Source organism: Neodiprion pinetum, chromosome 7 (genome assembly GCF_021155775.2).
Source record: "Neodiprion pinetum isolate iyNeoPine1 chromosome 7, iyNeoPine1.2, whole genome shotgun sequence".
Classification (NCBI taxonomy): Eukaryota; Metazoa; Arthropoda; class Insecta; order Hymenoptera; family Diprionidae; genus Neodiprion; species Neodiprion pinetum.
Genome location: NC_060238.1, coordinates 19,637,517 through 19,654,476, shown reverse-complemented (window position 1 = coordinate 19,654,476; position 16,960 = coordinate 19,637,517). Strand labels below are relative to the sequence as shown.

The 16,960-nt window shown below is 35.4% G+C and overlaps 4 protein-coding genes across 11 annotated transcripts; 1 reads left to right on the top strand and 3 right to left on the bottom strand.

Moving 5' to 3' along the window:
* Nucleotides 1–199: 199 nt before the first annotated feature.
* Nucleotides 200–6,676, bottom strand: Diap2 (Death-associated inhibitor of apoptosis 2). Of its 3 annotated transcripts, none has more exons than XM_046635223.2 (8): nucleotides 5,347–6,676; nucleotides 5,110–5,230; nucleotides 3,525–3,731; nucleotides 3,197–3,375; nucleotides 1,956–2,096; nucleotides 1,469–1,611; nucleotides 1,128–1,384; nucleotides 200–1,017 (listed from the first exon to the last, which is right to left on the bottom strand). In XM_046635223.2, exons 1-8 carry the CDS (start codon nucleotides 5,839–5,841, stop codon nucleotides 827–829), a joined length of 1,734 nt encoding a protein of 577 aa, XP_046491179.1. In that variant the 5' UTR covers nucleotides 5,842–6,676; the 3' UTR covers nucleotides 200–826. The 3 variants fall into 3 exon arrangements, with proteins under 3 accessions (XP_046491179.1, XP_046491180.1, XP_046491178.1); XM_046635224.2 differs by having other exon boundaries at nucleotides 3,525–3,686; XM_046635222.2 differs by having other exon boundaries at nucleotides 3,525–3,734; nucleotides 5,347–6,675.
* A 549-nt stretch (nucleotides 6,677–7,225) lies between these two features.
* galla-1 (cytosolic iron-sulfur assembly component galla-1) lies at nucleotides 7,226–13,455 on the top strand. 6 transcript variants are annotated; one of them, XR_006884285.1, is made up of 6 exons: nucleotides 7,226–7,583; nucleotides 7,799–8,062; nucleotides 8,543–8,648; nucleotides 9,138–9,312; nucleotides 11,705–12,749; nucleotides 12,851–13,455. XR_006884285.1 is itself a non-coding variant. In XM_046635232.1 (4 exons), exons 1-3 carry the CDS (start codon nucleotides 7,427–7,429, stop codon nucleotides 8,638–8,640), a joined length of 519 nt encoding a protein of 172 aa, XP_046491188.1. In that variant the 5' UTR covers nucleotides 7,226–7,426; the 3' UTR covers nucleotides 8,641–8,648; nucleotides 9,138–10,268. The 6 variants fall into 6 exon arrangements, 1 of the variants encoding a protein (XP_046491188.1); XR_011177631.1 differs by having other exon boundaries at nucleotides 11,705–13,140; nucleotides 13,223–13,455; XR_006884284.1 differs by lacking the exon at nucleotides 11,705–12,749.
* LOC124223727 (uncharacterized) lies at nucleotides 8,943–12,965 on the bottom strand. The gene is made up of 14 exons (XM_046635961.1): nucleotides 12,843–12,965; nucleotides 12,661–12,766; nucleotides 12,303–12,545; nucleotides 12,003–12,224; nucleotides 11,675–11,868; nucleotides 11,457–11,586; nucleotides 11,270–11,359; nucleotides 11,072–11,172; nucleotides 10,281–10,415; nucleotides 10,062–10,219; nucleotides 9,751–9,967; nucleotides 9,405–9,564; nucleotides 9,159–9,316; nucleotides 8,943–8,966 (listed from the first exon to the last, which is right to left on the bottom strand). The coding sequence occupies exons 1-14, from the start codon at nucleotides 12,888–12,890 to the stop codon at nucleotides 8,943–8,945; spliced, it is 1,986 nt and encodes a 661-aa protein (XP_046491917.1). The 5' UTR covers nucleotides 12,891–12,965.
* Nucleotides 13,456–15,081: 1,626 nt separating the features above from the next.
* On the bottom strand, nucleotides 15,082–16,883 carry LOC124223726 (uncharacterized). The gene is made up of 3 exons (XM_069137748.1): nucleotides 16,449–16,883; nucleotides 16,052–16,336; nucleotides 15,082–15,497 (listed from the first exon to the last, which is right to left on the bottom strand). Exons 1-3 carry the CDS (start codon nucleotides 16,689–16,691, stop codon nucleotides 15,339–15,341), a joined length of 687 nt encoding a protein of 228 aa, XP_068993849.1. The 5' UTR covers nucleotides 16,692–16,883; the 3' UTR covers nucleotides 15,082–15,338.
* Nucleotides 16,884–16,960: the final 77 nt, after the last annotated feature.

Below are 16,960 nucleotides of genomic sequence, written 5' to 3'. Positions count from 1 at the left end.
CTATCTTGAAAAACACCTTATCTTATATTTAATGTCAGCATACACTGTAATGATAAGCTATCACCGATCGTTCGGCAGTAACCTTATGAACAACAAATTCAAGGAGAGTTGTTTTTCCAGATAGAGATAAATTCTGAGAATGGAATTGTTCGTCTGGAAAATGCTGGGAATAATAATTTCGGAATGAATCGTTGATAAATAATGTTCATAGTTTATTTAGCCCATATAGCTCGATTTAACATTTAATAGTATAATTATATCTGTATAGTATTTTATTCAACAAAATAAATTAGTATGTAAAGATCTCGGAAAAAAATAAATAGTGCAATCTCAGTTGATTATATTATGATAAAGTAGTATATATCAACATGTCTTCTTACAACTATGGAACAGCTTTTGATATTTCTTAGTATACATTTTAGACGATTTAGGTTGAACAATTGCATGATCAGTGTTCAAAATGTTCGTGTAAATTAGCTACCTTCTATAACTTTGTTAACATCAACGTCAAATGGTTGCTTGCAAATATTTCAATTTGTCGAGAATAATATTGGAAACTATGATTTACCGACGACTAGGATCTATAAGTACTTACGTTTCAGTAAATAAAAATTATGATGATCACCATCATACAGATATGATCCGAAGTATAGAAAATAATTTGCAAAAAAAAAAAACATTCATTTTTCTATAATAAATTCACATTTTTTTACTTTGGTTATTTTGGTTGGTGCTATGAAAAAATTGGCTCAAAAACAGCAATAATAAGAAGTAAAATATACAATTTCGTTAGGTGTTTGGTATATCACCAATAATATCATGGAAATTATGCTAAAAATGTCCGGACTGTGGCTCGAATTTCTTGACGACACATTGGACAATGTTTCAAAGACGGGGCACAATGAACACACGTTGACAAATGTCCACACGGTAGAAAAACTACTGCCACCTCTTTGTCCATACAGATTTTACACAATCGAGCTTCTTTTAGTCTTCTATTCTCTTCCTCCAGGGAAACTGAAGAGTAAAAACAGCAGATCAGTTGGAAGATAATTTCGAAGGTTTCGTGAAGATAATAGAAATTATAACTGGAAAAAAAATTTACTAAGCACGCTTCAATGCATTACCTGTACAACTTTCGCTAGATCCACGTTTTTTGATTTCCACAGAACTCTCGTTTCCATCCACCGTTCCCGTGGATTTGGAATTCATGACTTTATCTTCACCCCGATCAACACCTTGTGGCATATTTTCTTGCACTCTATGCTCTCCACTGAATTGCTCCGCGTTGCTATCCGAATCATTCAATGTTCTTGATGCTATGACTTGGTTTAATAGATTAGTCAATTCTGCTGATGGCGACTCTGGAGTATGATTGTCAGACCTGAAGACGAACATGAAATGTTTCAATTTAACCAATATCTGATGGAATGTCTCTTTTATGACAGAATATAATTTGTCAACTCACCTGCCGCCATCTTCTCTGAACTGCACATGAAGCGCATCTTCGATAAGCTGATCGGCGTTCGTGAATGGGATACCTGTTTGTTCAATTCTTTGTCTAAGCGCTGCTTTGACTCTTCCAACGTGTAAGCCAATTTCCAGTGCTGCCTACAATATTTAGGATAAATAAAATTTAGTTACAGTAATTTACGGTTGTTGTGGTCTAATCAATTAAAGATTCGTCCTAACACACAAGACAAGTGCTTTATGGAGAATCTAAGAGATTATGTGCTGAAAAGTCAAATGGTATGTTCATGGTTTTTCCCCGGATTGTACCTAATGTCCTGCCGGAATTGATAGCAGGCTGCTATAAATCTGTTGACGATTTTAATACTCCTGCCACTTCGTTATACGATTAATCTATTTACATACGGTTTGGTTTTTACTTTATTTAAAGTTTATTAGGAGGAAATATAGGAATTGCGGTACTTTATACAATTTCATGCAATTACCAATGCAGGAGCTGTGTTGAGTAACTCTTCAATCTCAGCTTCGGTGACGCTGCGTATGTTTGGCGGGGTAACCGTTGATAGCGAGGGTGGATGAGTTTCTCTTACGTCACCGGATCTATTGTCTGCCACTTCAGCAAATATCTGCGAAGATTCAAAAAATACGTTATATCACGAAAGGTTGCAACACAAATCAGAAAGCCCAGCAGCATGGCGATGGAAAATTTCTCGAAAATTTAAATTGTGCGAGTAAATAGCTAAAAACGTGGGTGAATTTTGGGAATTTATATCTGAAGAACCAGTCATTTAATTCGAGAGTTTGTTTTATTCTAAAGTACACGGATCGAGCTTCATTTAGATCTTTTTTTTTTTATTGGAATCAATTGATAGGAAGCATTGTTATTGGCAGTAAAGTCGACTATTTCACTCGGTAACATGTTTTGCAGTAAGCACGATGTCTCAAAAACAGTTTAATCAAATTTACTTCAAATTTGAAGATAAGATTTTTGAAAAATTGAACCTCTTTTCTATGACCCTACTTTTTATTAAATTATCACACATTCATTGTTAAGTACATAAAAAAATCGAAGTTCTACCTCAAGTGTCACCATTTTCATCTAAATAAAATACAAAAATTCGGAATGAGGCAAAGAGCAAAAAAACTATCCATGAATACTGTTTCCAAATTTAAAGTAAATTGTTTAAGCCCTTTTTGGGATATCGTGGGCAAGCCAAAACGTGTCACTGAGTGAAATGATTGATGTTATAGTCAATAATAACAATGTTTCAACAAACAACAAATAAAATTTAACCAATAACTATCAATTTATTATAATAAATATGAGAATATGTAAATGACGCTTGATGTACATACATACTTGTAAATGAAATAAACCTCCATAGGATTGAATAATTGATTGTAGATATAAATTCTCTAAATACATCCAATTTTTCAATTGTCTATTCGTATATACCCCTTTAAGAATTGATTTCTCAATTTGGCTAGTTTGACAATTACATATTATGGTACTGACACCAAAAGATATCCAAGAATCTACATTAAATCTTTGTACACTCATACAAGCATGTGCGCAGTTTAAATATCAAACTTTTTAGAAATTTCTTGATACTTGTCTGCAAATTGGAAATCCCTTAAATTTCTACACTTTTTGGATTGCTGGACGCTCTGCTAACGAACTGCTATTGGTCATTTGAAGATAATGTATAACATGATTGTAGCGCACCGAAGGATCTAGAGGCGGTCGATTGTCTATACAATGTTTGATGAATTCTTGTCCTCTAACTAGAGCGACGAATCCACATTTTGGAAACCATTTGGCATGCTCGGTCCATGCGTCATCTGTTGCTTCCCAATTACGCAATCCTCCATCACAGTAGAAACACCTGACTTGGTCCTCAACCCCTATTATACATATTGAATGTGAAGATTTGCAGATCAAAATGATCAATGTCCCAAACTTTTCGTTCAAACAGTTGCAAGAATTCGTTGAGATTGATTTTTGATATCTTGACAACCATTATCGTCTTTGAATAATTTGTTAAAAAACTTACCGACGTAGTAGAAACCTGCATCAGCCAACATTTCGGGGGTTTGTCTCAGGCTTTCAGGCCATCCTTGATATGTTCGTAATCTACCTTCATAGGTGGCATGTTTGGGTTGTCGAGGCGCGGTGTGCGCTTGAATTCCAAGCTCCGTTAAGTCTGACTCTGTCCCTGAAGTCAATTTCACATTACCCAACTCCACGTTCTCTGTAGATACTACTAATCAAAGAAAAGAGTTCAGTAAATAATCTTGTCTAGAAATAGCGTTGGAATCAAATCTCAAGATTTTCTCTGGTTTAACTTTTTACACCATTTTATTGGCAGATATTTTTGACTCTATTTCTTGTTAGTTTACACTTTATTTCATATTTGATGCACAAGTCTTTCTTGCAATATTATCGAAGAAAATTTACAGTTCTATTCGCTTTAAATTTATTCTTATCAAATTACCTGCACCCATTTTACTGTTTGTTTGTAAAATAATCGCCAAACTTAATGCCTATACTATACGTTCATGACATTGCCAGAACAGTTATTATTAACTTTTGTATTGCAAAACTAGATTGAATAATAAATAGATGGTGGTCCCAGTGTCACCCCACTTAGTTAAGTGCAAAATATTATCAATTTAGGCAACTGTGTTGTAAATGTAATGATATTGTTGAGCACTTTCTTAAAAGGGGCGCTAACCCAGAATAATACGTGACCAAAATATTTTTTCATTAATAATTCCTGAGTTACAGATTCTGAAGTGTTGAAAGAAAAACATGTTATTAGCCAGCCCCTAGCATAAAATTGAAAAAACAAAATGGCGAGGCTTTATTTTGTTAAATCAAAGAATCAGAGAATCATTCATATTTTCGTTTGACTGTTCCATATTAAATCATCCGTCTGAATTATGATTTTTGTTGTGAAATGCAGTTTTTTTTAGGGCCATTGAACTGTTTATCGAGCTACATATGTGTGATTTTTTTGAGGACATCAATTGTGTCTGAACAACAGTTTTGCAAGTTTTTAATTTTGACATGAAGTATTTTTTTTAAATTTGAAATTATTCTCGACCTTTTTTCTTGCAAGTATATTTTGCGATTGGAAAATATTGAATTTGAATGTTTTTGATACAATTATCATAATAGAAAGGAAATTTTTCAGAATGCGGAAATGAAAGTCTCTCAAATTAATCAGATATTGTTAATAAACTAGTAGTATATGTAGAAAAAAGTCTCATGGTTAGTTAAACTGAGCTGAAATACTCTGTACGTGTTTCATATGTTTTCTGATTCACTTTGTGGTAAAATTGATGAAAAAGTGTCACCGATACTACTTGCGTTTAGCAGATCTCTGCAATATTCTTGATATTTCATTGTTTTAAGTTTTCGACCATTCATACAACGCTGCTGCAAATGTAAATATTACAAAAAAAAAATCTAGTCCAAGTTACCATTTGATTGAAAATGCAAGGACAAGTAATCAAACACGAGGAAAATAATCGGCTACAAGCCCTGCAGACATAATTGATTGGAAAAAAAAGAGGTGGTTTTTCTACCCTGCTGATAAAGTTAGAAACCCCGGCAAATCAATAAGAATGATTTACATTCATTATTTTCTCTATGTAGGTAGAAATCACAGGTTGGGAAATGAATTCTGTGCTCTCTGTCAGGTTCGTCGCCAGGTTCCCACTTCATGATAATACCACGGCAAAATGCACACTCCACCTAGAAAAAAAAAAGGATATCAATAAACTATACACTCATATCAGTCATATTTCAATTATGATAATCCAAAAATAAAAGAAACAAGCAAACCATTGAATGTTCTAGCATTTTCCTACCATGTCGGCTTCTTGAAGGTAATAAAATCCTGCTTTGGCAAGGCTTTCTGGTGACACGATCGTTGGCACAGGCCAATTGGCGAACGATCTCAGTCTCTGAGCCTCGGTTCTGTACTCTGCTCTCGGTTCCTGGCTTCTTCTTATGGCTGCAGACACGGCTGGTATTGGGTTACGGTTGTTCGACTGCTGCCGAGAGACTGACGACGACGACGATGAAGAGGAGGGGGATAGAGGATTTGGCGACGAGACTAATGGCACGTTGCAAGTGCTAGATGGATTCAGAACAAAGGGACAATTCGGATCGAGCTGACGGTGGCGAGCCATCACCTGGTCCCCATAATTCCATTCGGTTATTTTGCCACCACATAAAAAACATTGAACCTCAAGGCTCCGACCCGTATAGTAAAATCCGGCCCTGGCAATGCGGTTGCAGTCGACCGCCGCGTTCGACGGCCAGTCCGAAAACGTTCTTAACCTGTTTTCCTCGACGTTCATTTTTAGGTGGATGATATTGAACGCGTTGATGATATTGCGTATCACGACTGGCAGCGAGTAAGCAATTTTTATCAAAACACCGAACGTCTACCGGGTCCCTGAACTTCTTTTGTGAAACATGATGTTTGACATTTCTGCTTAGACGGTTCTCCGTTGCAGCTGTGTTTGTGTGTGCGTGTGTGCAGATGTGTTATCACATATGCCTTGTGCTCTTCACTCGATTCGACGTAACCTAACCTAGATCCGACGAATATACAAGCTTCTCCGTCTTTTGAATGTACAGCATTGGTATTGGACAAACGGGTTCAACCTTCTATGAAATTTTTCTTATAAAATTAAAAATTGAAATTACACCGTTGAATAAACGCGTCGTTAAAGAATATTTTAATTTCTCTGTTTAACCTTCGAGATTAGAACGCATTTTTAAATTCCTACCCTGCGGTCATAATGGTCGCGGCTCACACAATGGGTGGAAATTTTTTTCCATGCTATCCGTGCTGCGATACATCTTCTGATAGAAATCATGTGTAGCATGATTCGTCATACGGTGTTGACGAGAATGAACGAGAAATTACTGTAGCGCTAATTGCTAGGAAAGAGAAGAAAAGAAATTATAAACTTTATGTAACGCGTCGAGCTAAATTGATGAAATGTGATCGATTTTTTACATCCTATTTGGATCAAAGTTGGTCTTTAGTAACGAGCCGCTGTTTGTGGGATTCGAATATACTTGCGAATAAACAATAAAATTGAATATTTGCGAGGCCAAATTAATATTCCTAACTTGATTTATTTGTTTTATAAAATACGTAATCATGTTCGCTATCTTATGTTTCCACCGAGGGTTCAAATCTGGTCCGACTCGGATTGGGATTGGGTGAAATGAGAGCTAACTACGTTGAATTCACATGAACCTGAACCCATACCCAATTGAACTCAGGGTGCGTTCCGATTTGTTATTAGCTCCTAGTGCTGTCAGGTGCTGTCAACAATTTTTGTCTCTTTTGCGCTGCCGGGTTCGTGATTAGCTCTGCCTCTCAGCTAGGGAGTTTTTTGCGTTGCCAGTTAAGTTTGGAACGTACTCTAATAAGGGTGCTGTCGCATGGCAACGACGGATCGACAGATCGGGATGACAACGGATCGCAATGAATAAAATTTCATAGATTCCGAATTTCGTTGACAGCATTCCGTCATGTTTTGACGGAATCAACATTTTGTCGAACTTCGTGAAAACTCTGCCGCTGCCGACAGATTTTCACGGGCAATTTTTCGCTATCGCGCTGCTTGCTGCAGCGGTATTTTGCTCCCCGTGAACATTGGGTCTAGTTCGGTCATGGGGCCTCTCTAGAAACTTACTTGAAGTCAATCTATGTGAATATACAGTTCGTGACTCGAAGTTAATCAGTGCAGCTGAGTGCGACCAGTGTTGATAGTTCATGATAGCTCGAGTAGTTTTGGATGATTTGGACCACTTGGACTTTGGAAATCTGTACACACCACACGAAATTGGTTTGATTTCGTAACAGTACATATACCTATATGCGTTAATTTTTTTTTATTTTTCGTTGGTACGTGAAAAATAAGTATGTTATCGTTTTTTCGTAAATTGTCGTTATCGGACAAAGTTAAGGAAGGCATACTGCCGTACGGAGTTATGGCCACCCCAGAAGATCTTTTGAAAGCTAAAAACCAGAGCAGTTTATTATTGAAGGATGAAAATGAGCTGAGGGAAACTATTTATGGTTTGTGATTTTGCTCAAATCATCGAATAATATATAAGTTGTAACCTTGAATTATAATTATAAAACATTTCCCTAAGTTCTGCGTAATCTGTGATCAAATCTCTCTTCTAACCTCTAATCTACTATTGCCATTTATCCGTTGTTTTATTAAAATTTTTTCAACGTTATTCTTTTATTATTGATTTCGTTTTTCAATTCATGTCAAATGTTTCTAGATTTGCTCCGAACAATAAAAGACCCCGAAAAACCCCAAACCCTTGAAGAACTGGATGTTGTGTATGAGGATTGCGTCCACATAAATAAACCGACAACAAAAGGTGTCTCAGTGATTCGAATTGAGTTTAACCCAACAGTACCACACTGTTCCTTAGCTACGCTCATCGGTCTCTGTATCCGTGTTAAATTAGAACGTCACTTAATCGCTTCGTTCAAACTGGATATCTATATCAAGGAAGGGGCTCATGCAACAGAAGATGAAAGTAATGCTCTCTGTTTACTCAATCTATGTTTTAAAACAGTTTTTTCTAAGTTTTCAGATGAAAACTAGTGTGTATTAGAATTTTCTTTAATTTTTGCTGACACGAATTTGGATAACTTTCAGGAAAACCTTTATTTTTTCTTCGATTTTTTTGTTTTCATTGAAAATTAAAGGTGTTAAAGAATTCTTCTATTTACTCTTTAAATTTTGCGGAGTAGAAACTGAGACATTCAATTTATTATAAAAATGCAGAAAAATTGGAAGAAAATTAGGAAGCTCTTTAAATTTCTTTGAGTAAAATGTCGCTTTTGTCAGAGTAGCGCGGTTTTCATCACAAAAAAGTGACATTTCACTCCCCAAAATTTAGAGAGTAGATGTTGATGGCTGTCCATTAATAAACAGATAACGATATGGTTATTTTTTAATGGAAGTGCGTAATTTCTTTTTCATATGTAGTAACTACTTGGTGATGTGATTTTAGTTAACAAACAAATAAACGACAAAGAACGAATCGCCGCTGCAATGGAAAACCCTAACTTGAGAGATCTTGTTGAGAAGTGTATTCAAGAGGAAGAATGACCTGATTAGTAAGTTATTAATATATTGGGAAAAATTGATTCACATTTATCCATAAAATTTTTGTACATATGTATACACATATTTTGAAAAGCAAATCCGCATTTCAACTTTTTTTAAAATATCAAGTTACTGTTTTGTAGTATAAAAATTATTAGGTTGTATCTTGAGAAATGAACAAGTAGTTAATGGCAAGAAATTATATCCATAAAGAACTCGAACTCTTGAGCAGCACAAATTCTTCTCAAACAATCTGTAATACAATCTTGTCAATCCGGTTCTTTGATTAATCCTGTAACATACATTTACTTCGTATAGGTCGATCTGACCTGTAATGAGAAAAGAATTAAATCGTATCAAGTAATTTTACACCGAAGAATTGCCAACTTTAAATAACATACTTTCGTTAAGTCTGATTCCTAGTTTATATTATAGTAATACTTACAGTTATCCAGTAATCTTGTAAATTGTATTTCACTGTTATGAATATTTTTGTCTAGAATTATATCGATTTTACATACCTGACTGGCTTTGCATTTGGAATGTCTTCCGCATATATGCTGGGATGATTGTTGGGGATCTTTTGGTGTGTTTGAAAATTCGATGTTCATCTCACAAAAATAGTTAATTCCTTCGATTGGTGAGACAACTATTTCTTCATTCAAATCTTTCCAGGTAACTAGAATCAAATATGAAAATATTCAATCTTTGTTAGGTAAAATAGGTTCGAAGAGAAATCGTGTTCAAAGCTTATCTATGCTTCTTACCACAACCATCGTGCATATCAGTGTGGCACCATTTTTCATACATTTGATCAATTTCTTTTGCGCACTCGTTATCCTTAAAATCAATTGCATCTAAATTTCTGCCTTTTTTTAATCTTTCTGCTGCAAGTGGATTTCCCTCTTTTTTTACAGCACTTCTCACCTGAATCATACAATAAAATTACTAAATGTCTTGTTAAGTTCCGGTAATCTTTTTATTTCCAATTAAAAGTCAATCACACAGAGACCTGAGTTGATAGCACAAATTTGGAGACAATCAAAAATAACATTTGGAACAAACTATGTTGCGACATTTATATTTTTATTCTGAATACCACATCAATCTTACATGCTCGAAGTTGTCGCTACATTTGATATCTTTGGCAATTAAAACAACATGTCGCTCCAAAGTGTAGATCCAATCACTGATCATTCGGGAAACAAATTTCTTCACCTCAAACAAGTTTGTGGTATCTGTCACCTTTTTTACCATGAGTAACTGTTTGGCCAGTACTTTTTGGGGATCTCGTAATCCATGATTCTTCAAATATTTTAAGACCGATTTTCTAGACGCGTGAATAAGTTCAATTTAAATAATTTCAATGCTCATTTCACATCCATGACAGCTGGAGCTTTTAGTAAGTTTTGCATATGTATCACCTGATTATTCGACGTGATGTAATTATGAAAATTGTACAGAGAAACCCGATGATGTCAATGTTGTTTACTGGTATGACATTCAGTAAATTTAATATTACTGAAAACGAAGATGGGCTGTTCACAAACCTGGCCAGAAGCACCATCAAAGTATCTTTGATCTGTGGAAAATATGTAGTAATTGTATACAATTAAACAGCATTTAGAATATTTTAGTACTACCTTGTTATCATGAAGAGTTGAAATGGAACCGTAATTATTTTTAATTGTCTGTTTAATGCTTTCCAGTTGTAAAACTATTTCTTTTATTCCCAATCTAGCAAGATCATCTATATTCGAGAATTCTTCTTGTACTGTCTAAAACATATTGACATATGTTATTACTCACAGTACGCAAAAATAATTTGAATTGAATTAACGATTCCATTTATATATTCGAACCTCGCGACAATTTTCTTTATTTTTTTTCTTCTTTGAAGGCAATGCCTTTTTGAATTTCGTCCTCTTATGTACAATCAGATGTTTCTTTTTGACACCTATCATAGAATCCGAGAACGATCAAACATTTCAATTGATAAGGAGTGACCGGAAGGATAACTAATAATAATAAATATTAGAAATTCTCAAATTACCGCAAATATTTTCACATGTTGAAAGTATGGATTCTGGGCTTGTTGCAATAACTTTACCACATTCAAAAGTAATTGCAGAAATTTCTGTACGTGTTAAGTTGAAACTACTGAACACCTTGTAAAAATCATCTATGTGTGGTTCGTTCGTTATCTTCTGCGACAAGATCATTTCAAGTTTTTCTTGATCTTCATTAACTATTTTCTCTATAGTCAATGGGATTCCGGAACCTACAATATTTGCGACAAATAATCTAAATGAACTAAACATGACAAATTCGTTGAGAAATAAAAATGCCTCTGGAGTAATTTCATCTGGTCAAATGATAATATATGTCTTTCAAAAACAACGAGTAATAAATTACTGCTTCAAAAAAATTATACCCATAGCAAAGGTATCCCTAATTTCTTACCACGTGGTTTATTCTTTCTTTTCAATGTCTTTTTCACGCACGTCTTTTTCTTGTCAACATGATCATGATACGCTGAAAACAGATAAGCAAAGAGGAAGGTTGCAAACCTTTTCTCTCAAGAAAAATATGATACAACAATACATAAATGATGCATTATTCTTCAACTCACCTCTTCGTGTTCTACAACGTTTCATCTTTGAATTATATCTGTATTGAGACACAGATTGTGCTGCTTTTACAAACGGATTTTGATCTACAGCTTGCATAAGAACAAGTGTTATCATTACTCCCAAAAAGTTACAAACACACACATTTATTGGTGAATATTATTGTTGTAATTTGCATATTATACTCACGAACAGAAACTCTGAGTACTGTTGTTTCTGAATCAATATCATTAACATTTGTTAGATTTATGAGTTGTGACGGTGTCATTTCAACGTTTGAGTCTAAACGCGACGAATTTGTTTCATGCAGCTGGTCCAACTAACGATTAAGGAATAAAAACATCAGGACCGAGACTGACTGTTTTCTGATAATCAAAAGTTTTTTCTACATTCAATTAAATAATTACCAGAAACTCCGGAGGATATTCATATTTTAGCAAAGGTTGCGGCTCTGGTACTGGCGGAGGCGGTTCAACATCTTCAATGTCAAATAATTTGTAGATTACTGAATTTGGAAGGAAGCCAAACAATCGCAAATGCGGATGCTGTACTTCATCAGGTACAGCTTCTGGATATTCCGGGAATTTTTCAATACTGTAACCTGATTTCCATCGAAAAATATATAAAAAATACTAATGGTATTATGCGCATCGATATGACGATCTACATCAAAAGTATGTCTAACGGTATTTAATAGCTATTGAGTAACTTCTGTATTTTGATCTCGATCCTTACCATAAAACATTTTGAATATTCCAGGTTTGTTGTAATATCTTTTCACAGTTTTGTACTTTTCAACCATAGCCCAAACATCATATGGCGGTACTTCTGTGCTTGTTTTATTCGATCTTCCCAATATATCATCGAGATATTTTTCCCAGGCTTCTTGATTCATGAGCGACTTTCCTGTCACTAATTTCACCGCCTTTATTTCACCTTTCTCTATACTAATTACATCTGAAATTCAAATTAAGCTAATAATCTCACATCATTTGACATGTAAATCGCCATCATATGAACAAGGTTTCCTCATACCCTGATCTCTACGTCGTAGCTGAGCACACATTTGTCCCTGGATCATTAATTCCAAGCGAGGTGCGTCACCGTCACTGATGTCCAATGACCCAAGGGGTGCGCTGCTAACAGGATGTAACAAAAATTCTCGATCTACGATACTTTCATAGACTCTGTAGTCTTTGTTCTCAGGTATCATCTCTTCTTCATTTTCTTCAGGTATTCCGTTCATCAGTATTCGAGCTCTGTATTTTGGGGACAGATCTGCCCAATGAAATATACTTCAGTAACGATTCATAAATGGTTTGAAAACGAACTAGAATATAAACTCTTGATATCTGTGTTTTGTTTTTTCTAGTACAGAGTAATGCATTCTTACAATGACAATACGAAATTCTGTACAAGTGTCTCCCAGCGCCAAAGACGATATCTCCTCGCTGAGAGGAGAAAGCAATGCTGTTAGCACATGTATTTATTTCTAATACCTGAAAATTGAACAACCATCTCACATTGATGTTACATACACATTCAATTACTCATGCTTGAATTTTGGACTCTTACTTTAATAGGTATATTCTGGTGGTCCCAGAGACGTATCGTGTTGTCCATAGATGACGTTGCACAGATTTGGAGGGACTCTGAAGCTGCTATGTCGACTATCAAATCTGTATGATCTTTCGTCGAATGATGATCTACTCGAACTAACAGATAATTTAATGTAAAGTCATTTGTGCAGTTTGAACATTGACAATCAGGTACCTGATTCCACCATGTCGTACATGAATAATTGATGCATTGGAGTCAGAGGACTGCTACTGGCCATGCAAATTACTGATCTGTAAAAATATTACACATACATGTGTGTAATTTTCAGAACTTTTTATATAAAAAGAATAATTTTTTTCTGGCCTCTAATCAGAGGTTTTTTGTCAAATTTAAAGTACAAGCAGTCAAGGCACGACTCACCCCATGCTAACAACGTGCGTTATCGGAACTGTATAATAAACCGAGTGTGCCAAGGCTAATGGAACTTCCAAGTCAGGAAATACTCGCCAAACTTTAACACTTTTGTCCGCTCCCACAGATACAACAAGCCGTGATATGGTCGATGACCATATTTTTGCTACTGGTCCATTGTGAGCCTACGATATGAAAATATAATTATCAAAACGAATACCACGGAATTATTTTTCAATATTTGATTTTGAAATATTCACCACGAATGTGCCTTCGTGTTTCCCACTTGGCTCATCGACATTTAAAATAGTCCCATTCTGTGTTCCCACGAAAATTAGGGTATATTTTGGGTAAATCACTCTTGGATCTAGAGACAATCGGTAAGAAATTTAGTGTCGTTTATACTGAGCCTGTTACTCTACCTGATGCGATAAATTACTTTGTGGTTGGCAATCGTATCCTCGAATTTCTTCGTAATATTCATATGCCGTGATACATGTTATAACATCTCTATCTGACACCCAAACATGTCTGCATAAAAGATACATTATTATCTGAATCAATGTTGAGAATTGTAATGCAAAGTGATATTTACTTGAATTCCATTGGATTCATTTGTGTATTGCTGACAAGAACCTCGCCAGTTTTTAATATGATTGTATATAATCTTTCTGTAATCAAAGGACACTATATTTTCAACGGTCGTCAAGTGTTTCTAATGTATGTGGAGTGATTATTAGCCACCTCTATTTCCACTGTATGTCATTGATACCAGATTCAAAGTCTTTGGTAATATTTGCAGATTAATTTGCTTCCCAGTCTGAGAGCTTAAAATGCGAATAGTATTATCTGCACTTCTCACAATCACCCTTGTCGAATACATCGGATTCATAGTCGTTATTATTTCTGTAGCAGACTCTCTATAGGTGAAATGCGATATGACGTTCGTAGTATTGTCTATGAAAAATTATTGATCGAGTCATAACCAACGCAAGTCTTACGACAGAGCAGCGTAGAATGTGTATAACTGATGCATGTTGAAGCAGCTCAATTTTTGCCCTAGGGTTGCTATGGCCGCAGCTGATTTGTTAATTGCGATGCCTTGTATTTCACCGATGTCAGAAAACGATTCCATCTGTGCTGATATTCCAATAATTGTGATGTAGAGATTTGAAGAGTTGCAGAAAATTTCGAAAGGAAGAGTCAAGAGCGGCTCAAAAAGTGGGTGACTTTTGGGAATTTATATCGCAACAACCAATTCCACTTGATTATTCAAAAATTACATGCTAATGAAGCTCAATATACATAATTTCAATAATACGCTGCTCAATCAAATTGAATAATTGGTTGAAATGGCATAAATTTCCGAAATTCACCCACTTTTTCCGTGATCTGTACATATGTATACAAATATACACCCTCTTAAAGAAACTAGAAAATGTATGTCTTTTATACAGTACAGTTTACGAGACCTTTCCTCTTAGATTGCAGCTCCATATTTGGAGCACGTTGTCTTCCCCACATGTAATGAATCCACATATTGAGGGATGAACGACTATCTTTTGAACGTATCCCTTATGACCACCAGGACAGCTCATTATGCAATGCAATTCAAGGTCCCAACCCATGACTAAACGGTTAAGAGACTTAATACATAAGGTCTGAAATATTTTAGAAATTTGGATAGTGGAATGGTACCATTTCCTTGCTCGTCTCCCGTTATAATCCACTGGCTTGTGTCGTGGAAGAGCAGTGCTGTTATGGCAGCTTCTGTAGCGGCAGGATTGCGGGCCAGAAACATTACTGGAACGATGTCTTCCTTTTCTTTCAAAGGTTCCAATGGCAGTACGTAAATAGTGGTCATGTATGAGCCAGCCAGTCTGGTCATTGCTATTTGTCATAAAGTTCCTTAAAATATTGTCATTACAAGATGTATCATAGATACATATCTATAGCAGTTAGTCTCAACATTCAGTGTTACTGGGATCGACTACCTTTACCCGAACTCAAGTGAGTCTGGTATTGTCGAGTAACATTGTCTATCGCTTCCAATTATATCGCGATACATATATTCAGATATGTTTCAGATATATTATTTTGTCAATGTCGACGAATGTTGCTATAGATACTTAACGCACATGTACTCGCTGGAATCAACGACATGCATTCCAATTTCCAAAGTGCTCCATACTCGCTGTCTATGTAAGCCATTGTCTTCCAAGGATTCATAGTTGACTCTTTGTTCGCTAGTGGGAATCTCTGGAAGGTAATATGTCCATTTTGTTAGAATTAAGGTTTCCTAAAGTAGGTCATCAGAATCCATTCGTTATTTCAATTATTTCTGCGTTATCAATGAAAAGTTATCCTTAAATTCGAAAAATAAAATTGCGTATCTAAATGTGGTTTTAGCTTATACATACTTATTACAAATGGTCTCACATACAATGAATAGTAAGTTAGCATATTTGTTGATCTGCGTGGAAGAAATTGCAGTTCAGTACTGGCTGTTAATTTTTTTTGCCAGTAAAATTATAATATCTCGCATAATTTGTTTCAGTCTATATGATTGCTAAAAGATGAATTTGGGTTTTTAATTATAATACACTGTGAAAGAAATTTTTTTGTATGTATGGTAGTTAGGTGTAACTCAATCATAATAAATTGATCATAAAATGCAAGACTAGCAGACGGTGAAATTGACAGTAAGACAAATGTGATGTGAAAATTTTGTGTCTATAGGAGTTCCAATTTTAAAGTGAAAAATTGCATTTATAACCATTTTAAAAAATTACAGTTTTTGCTAAATTTTATACCGTAACTTTGTTGGGTCCTGCTACAACGATTTCGTTTGTCATAGGCTCGTAAAATATGTCGGTTATTCGAAATTCGTTACGAATGACTTGGTAGAGCATGCAGAACGAAGTCATGAGCCAGATCATATCGTCGTTTGGTACATATCCAATTAGTACCTTAGCTTTTTGACACCACAATAGTTTAGTAAACAACATCGTACCGCTGAGTGGGTACGAGGGTTGAATAAGTTTAGCTTGCACTGAAAATCTCAGCATATTTGATGGTGGATCGATGACTAAATATTCCTAATAAATTATTGCAAACAAACGGTTAATTGAAGTGGACAACAGTATGCGTGTAAATTAATTTTTTCATATTAACATTTATAATAAGCAGCATTAATATTTATCAACCTACTTGGGTTTCCTCGCAGTAACAAATTTCCGTAAAATTCCCGAACATCGTTGTCGACGAGACCAATTTCATACCGTGAAACAAGTTATCGTCACGTTTACCATCAATCGTATTTTCGTCAAGGCGACTTTTCAACCGCTCTCGCATCTTCGTTACTTTCTTTCTCCATTCCATTTCCCTTTCTTCCCCATCCAAATATGACTTGGACATATTTGCTGTGTGGCCTAGAAGCGACATACTTTGCATCCACGGTATATGGTATCTTTTACCATAATACCATGGTCATAATACGCTCATGTTGTACAATTGTGTCGGTCTATTTATCGCATACAAAGATTCCCTCGCTCAAACAATCGATTGCTGAAGTGCGATTCTCGAAAATCGAAGGTCGAAGCCCTCGGGCTGATTTTAAAAGCGCGCGTTGGAACGACAACCAATCGTTGCATTGTACTGATTTGGCGCCACAGCCGTTGAGTGAAGATAGAGAGTAGAGACTGTTATCCTCATGAACTTTG